Consider the following 6,178-nt stretch of genomic DNA (forward strand, 5'->3'; position numbering starts at 1 on the left):
TTTGAAGGTTTGATTGTAGAAATGGAATACTACTCATGAATAATGACATCAAGGGCATGAACATCTTCATATGCAAATGAACTAGAAGGATGATGAGGTTCATAGTAGTTGAAGAAATTGATGACCTGGGATAGCATGCTTGAAGGGACATTAGTGTCTACATTTTGTATATGTATACATACACATACTTGTACGCATGCATGTATATAGGCACACAATATACACATAATCTATACATACATGTACACATATACATATGTATGTACATATATGTGTATGTATAGGCAGGAGTTGGATTAGAGAAGAAGATACATGGGATTCTGAGGAAGAAGAATAACCTGAGGGACTAATTGGTTGATTACTGCCCTCAGCAGAAAGAAAGGATGATAAATCTAAATAGAGGAAGGAGAAGTTGCTGAGTGATGGTGGAAGAGAGAGTATTTGGAAGTGGCCATGAGGAGCAATGAGTATGCATCCTTCTACTCACTCAGTATCCTTGTGTTTGGGTGTGGAGAGAAGAGTATGAGAGAAGGGACTTCTGATTCTGGAGAAGGGACAGGGACACTGTGTCCATTGAGGGAAGCTCTGTTTTCTTAATTGCAAGGAGATGGAAGAAGTATGAGGAAGAGTTCTACAATGATCATTGCTTAGTTAGCAATAGAATGAGGTTCCAGAGGGCATATGGAAGGAGAGAGAAGAGTAGTAGTGGTACAAATGAGGCATACTACCGAGATGAATAGGGATGGGAGAGTAGAGAGCAGGGGAAAGTGTTTTTGTTTGGGTAGTCTTTGACACTAAACCGCAGGAATTTCTAAGTGGTGGTAGCAGTAGTAGTAGTAGTTGTAATAGCTGGTATTTATATAGCACCTTACAAATATTTTCTTATTTTCTCCTCACAACAACTCTGGAAAGTAGATGCTATTATTATATGTTGTTTTTACAGATGAGGAAACTGAGGCAGAGATAGGCTAAGTGACTTGTCCAAGGTCACATAGCTAGTAGGTATCTGAGTCAGAATTTGAATTTAGGTCTTTATGACTCCAGCTCCAGCCTTCTATCCACTCTACCATCTAGCAACCTTTGGGTTATTACTTGACTGACCCCACCCCCACCTTCTTCACCTTGGGGGAACTCATTCTACCTGATTTTATTCCTCAATGATTAACCACTTCCCACCAAGTTATACCCTCCCCATTCCAGTGATTCTGAGCCCCTCAATTGTCAGTATTCAAATCTCATTCTGCATCGCCTGATGCCTGCTCTCTTGTTCCCATCCTCTCAACCTTTCCCCCTAAATGTTCCATTCTAAAGCTATGACTCTTTTCCCTGTGTTCTCTGCAAAGGTGAGTGATCTGCAGATTTTGCTAAACAGCAGCTACCAGAATTTTATTGGATTGTAGATATGGATTGAATGAACCTCAAAAGAGGAAAGGTTACTGAGTGATTATGGTACAGGGACTGCTTGGAAGCGGCAATGAAGAGTAGGGTCTCCAACATGACTAGTGGCAGGGGAGGGGGAGGTGAATGAAATTACAACCAGTGCTGGAATGGGTGGCCAAGGAGGCTGTATCATCAGGAGAGAGACAACCAAGATTAGGAGAGAAGTAGAAAACTAGGAAAGAATTTTTACAACCAGTGTCTCTGATAAAGGCCTCATTTCCAAAATAGATAGAGAATTAAGGCAAATTTATAAGAATACAAGCCATTCCTCAATTGATAAATGGTCAAAGGATATGAACAGGCAGTTCTCAGATGAAGAAATTAAAGTCAGCTATAGTCATACAAAAAATGCTCTAAATCATCATTGATTAGAGAAATGCAAATCAAAACAACTCTGAGGTACCACATTACACCTATCAGATTGGCCAACATGACAAAACAAGAAAAGGATAAATGTTGGAGAAGATGTGGCAAAATTGGAATACTAATGCATTGTTGGTGGAGTTGTGAAATGATCCAACCATTTTGGAGAGCAATTTGGAATTATGCCCAAATTTGGAACTATAAAAATGTGCATACCCTTTGACCCAGCAATAGCACTTCTAGGGCAGTATTCCAAAGAGATCACACAAATGGGAAAAGGACCCACATGCACAAAAATATTTGAAGCAACTCTTTTTGTGGTGGCAAAGAATTGAAATTGAGAGGATGCTGATCAATTGGGGAATGACTGAGTTGTGGTATATGAATGTAATGGAATACTACTGTACTATAAGAAATGATGAACAGGCAGACTTCAGAAAAACCTTGAAAAACTTGTTATGGACTGATGCTGGGTGAAGTGAGCAGAGCCAGAAGAATATTGTACACAATAATAGCCATGTTGTGCAATGACTAACTTTAATAGACTTAGCCCTTCTGAGCAATGAAAGGATCTAAGACGTCTCCAAAGGTCTCATGATGGAAAATACTATCCACATCCGAAGAAAGAACTATGGAGTTTGAATGCGCATTGAAGCATACCATTTGCTATTTTTTTTTCCTGTTTTGTTTTGTTTCCTCTTTTTTGTGGTTCCTCCTATTGGTTCTAATTCCTCCTTATAACATGACCAATGTGAAAATATGTTTAATAGGAATCTATATGTATAGCCTATATCAGATTATACACCATCTTGGGGAGGGAGGGGGGACAGAGGGGGAGAAATATTTAGAATTCAAAGGCTTATGGAAGTGATTGTTGATAAATCAAAATAAATTAATAAAAAAAAAAGTAGTAATCATCCTCTAAGGTCCCAACCTAGGAGTGTAGATGCAAGTTACAGGCAACATCCCAGAGATTCTCCTTTCAATTTCCAGTGAAGGAAATACTTGTTCACACTTTGAAAAGGAATTATGAGTATGACTTAACCTTTATACTTGGTTCAACAGCTTGTTATCTGCCCTTTACTCTGTGATTGCATTCTGGGCTTTCTGGGCTCAGAGACTGGTTGAAGACCAGTTCTCCTACACATGTAACACAAAATGAAAAGGATAGAGAAAAAAAAAAGTAGCTCAGTAATAGGAACACCTCAGTTGAAAGATGAGATGGGATGTTTAATATTTTACATCCATACCTCCTCACTTTGGCAAATAAGGGAACTGCATTTTCTCATCTTGAGCTTGGTCATTATAATTTCACAGGCTGTTACACTTTATTTTTTTGCTTCTAAGGCAAAGTTATGCCTCCACTCTTGGTATCCAATTAAAGGAGCAAAGCCACTTTCTCTGTTTCAGAGTTAGAGAAAAGGAAGGGCTCCAGACCAGTGTCTTGAATGACACCCACAGAGTGCAATAGCAAAGGTGATGGCTCACCTTCTGATGACATGGTTGAGTAGACCCTGGAAGAGTTTTTATCTCTGATAAGCTTCGTTGATCAAAATGACTTCCTGGCCTAGAAAGAACTATAAACAAGAGTGCTTGGTCTCATGGAGTGCTCTGATCTCTACTGATCTTCTGGTGATTTCTGCTATGGGGAACATTCCCTTTCTCTTTGCTCTTTTCTTCTTTTTGGCTCAAGCTGACTCAGGTAAAATGGGTATTTCTGTGGGAATAGGTCAAATACAGACTGGGAGAAATTCCAAGTTATTCTCTTGTGAGAGAGGGCACCTCCATTGGTGTAAAATCCTAAAATGACTAGAGGGCCCTGGAGTGAGAGGGACAGTTATCAATAGAAGAAATCATGGCATATGTTCTCCTGGAGATCTGTGCTTTGAGACATATTATGTGACACAATTATAATTTTTGTGAATAAGGCTTGCCACATAGGTAGGGTATTGGGAGCATTGTCTCTGCTCCCCAAACTCCTCTTTTATACCTCTTGATATGAGCTGGGAAAGGGGTAGCTTATAAGCCAATTAAAGGCTTAATTATTAATAGGTAGTAAGAAAGAGATGACCTAGCAGACAGATATGAGACAAAGGGAAGAGGAAGTAGAAGAGAGAGGGATAATGATGACAGAGAAAGCACATCATCATATCCATCCTAGGAGTTCGAAGGGAATAGGCCCAGGGTCTACCCTTGGTCAATAAATATATTCTACTTTTATCCATTGCTTGTAGCTTATACAAGAGAATATCTTGTGAATTGCCTCCCTGTCTCCTCCCGAATTTCAGAAGCAAATCTCAGCCCTGGTGATACAGTCTGGGAGCAGTAAGGAAAGTCTAGAACTTATATATTTACAGAACAGCCTATTCCATATTCCTAGCAGCTATAAAGTGGGATTTAGCATTTATTAAATACCCACTATGTGCCAGGCACTATGCTAACTGTGAAAGATCTAGTCAAAAGCAAAATAATCCTATCCTCAAAGAGCTTAGATTCTAACAGAGGAGATAATGTGGACATGTACAATATGTACATAAAAATATATGTAAAATGAATACAAGAGAATGTTGGGAGACAGGATACTAACAATTAGGAGAGAGGATGGGGATCAGGAAAAGATTCATGTAGAAGGTGGTGCTTGAGATTTCAAAGAAACCAAGGATTCCATGAGACAGATTTTCCAGGAGTATGCACTCTAGGCATGGGGGAACCAGATGAATCTCCAGATGAATCTTTAGGAGAAGACAGCTGTTTGCTTTGAAGATGTCATATCTAGTGTTCCTATGTGATAGACTTCAGGTCTAAGTGTGTTCTCTGTACACCTCTTGACATGGAAGGAATCACATCAGGGAGACAGCACTGACTAGTTCTCCTCTTATTAAGGTCAGGGCTGGGCTGGCAACAATTATTCAGGCATTGTGACCAGCTCATCCCTGGAATTATATCTGAAAACCAGCAATGTTTTCTTATGGAAACAATTCTTGTGACTTCTTCACTTATATAGCTGGGGCTGGATTCCTTGATGAGAAATGTCAGAAATACCAGGGGAGATGTGTGAGTCAGTGCCGGAAAAATGAAGAGCTTGCTGCTCTCTGCAACAAGTTTCAGAAATGCTGCAAGCTGATGGAGCCATGCCAGTGACTACACAGGATCTTCTGGGTTCCTGAATTGGCCACCAGTCTTCAAATCAAAGTCTCCAATTCTCTCTGAGATCACCAGGACGAACCTAGCTGCCCCACTACTCTGATGTACTTGCCTCTGTAATCAGAAGTCCTCAATCAGCACAAAACACCTGTTTACCCATTTGGAGATGGACATAGGAACCCAGCACAGTGAGTTTATCATCTCCTTAGGCAGGGAGTTGAGAACAGAAGTAACATGGGAAAACTTTGGCCTGAACTTTCCCACCCTCACCCCTGCCCCTTGCAAAGCTGGCCACAACCACCACCAAGGGTGATTCAAGAACAATTAGATTCACCAAGAATAATGAGATAAGAGGATACATATGGCTCTCCTTTGATCTCCCAAAGGTTATTATTTTACTTAGGTTTCTCCTTTTCCCCAGCTACCTATAATAATGGGCATGGCATGCTGCCTGTCTCTTCAGTCTTCTAGTTCTTCAGTCCCAGGGTCACATAGCTAATAAGTGTCTGGGGTCAGATTTGAACTGAGGTCCTCTTGACTTCAGGCCCAGTGCTCTATCCACTCTGCCACCTACCTACCCCTAAAGAGGGATAGATTGAGACTAAGATCATATCTTATTCTTCCAGGCCCACTGGGCATTGGAGTCCTACCCAACTTACCTATATTATTACCAAAATTTAATTTCCTATTCCTTGCCACCAGATGTTTCAGATACTGACTAGCTACCAGCCTAATAGAGTCTCTATAATCCATCATTGTTTCCTTCAATATCATGCCCTCAAAATCATGTGCCCTTTGTCCTCCAATTTTTTCTTTACTTGCCAGCTAAAAGCTTTCCCCACTATCAGACCCAGCCCAATAGCTTTGTCTGGTCTCAGGGTCTTGGGCTTTTCTGATCTAGTCCCACTTAACAATTATGGCTTCAGCATATTTACTACTGTGGCTATGAATTTAGTTGGAATGATGAATAGATTTTATTTTGATGTACTAACCTTTTTCTGACAGCATATGGCAAAGCACCCTAGGGATGTATAGTAGTTTCTTGGGTGCTGTGGAAAATAATCTGATTTTCTCAGTAATCACAAAAATCTTTATTACTAATCATAATGTTTTAGTAATTAGAAAGAAAAAAGATTATTACACACATGCTGCAAAGTTAGCCATATATTTTCTTATTACTGATATTATTACTGATGATCATTTCTAATAATCTGCAACTAACATTTCAGTA

The 6,178-nt window shown here is 39.9% G+C and overlaps 1 protein-coding gene across 1 annotated transcript; it reads left to right on the forward strand.

Moving 5' to 3' along the window:
* The first annotated feature begins 453 nt into the window (after positions 1-453).
* LOC110210221 (beta-defensin 106A-like) lies at positions 454-4,944 on the forward strand. The gene is made up of 2 exons (XM_020989065.1): positions 454-520; positions 4,808-4,944. Exons 1-2 carry the CDS (start codon positions 454-456, stop codon positions 4,942-4,944), a joined length of 204 nt encoding a protein of 67 aa, XP_020844724.1.
* Positions 4,945-6,178: the final 1,234 nt, after the last annotated feature.

Source organism: Phascolarctos cinereus, unplaced genomic scaffold (genome assembly GCF_003287225.1).
Source record: "Phascolarctos cinereus isolate Bilbo 61053 unplaced genomic scaffold, phaCin_HiC Scaffold_2;HRSCAF=192, whole genome shotgun sequence".
Taxonomy (NCBI): domain Eukaryota; kingdom Metazoa; phylum Chordata; class Mammalia; order Diprotodontia; family Phascolarctidae; genus Phascolarctos; species Phascolarctos cinereus.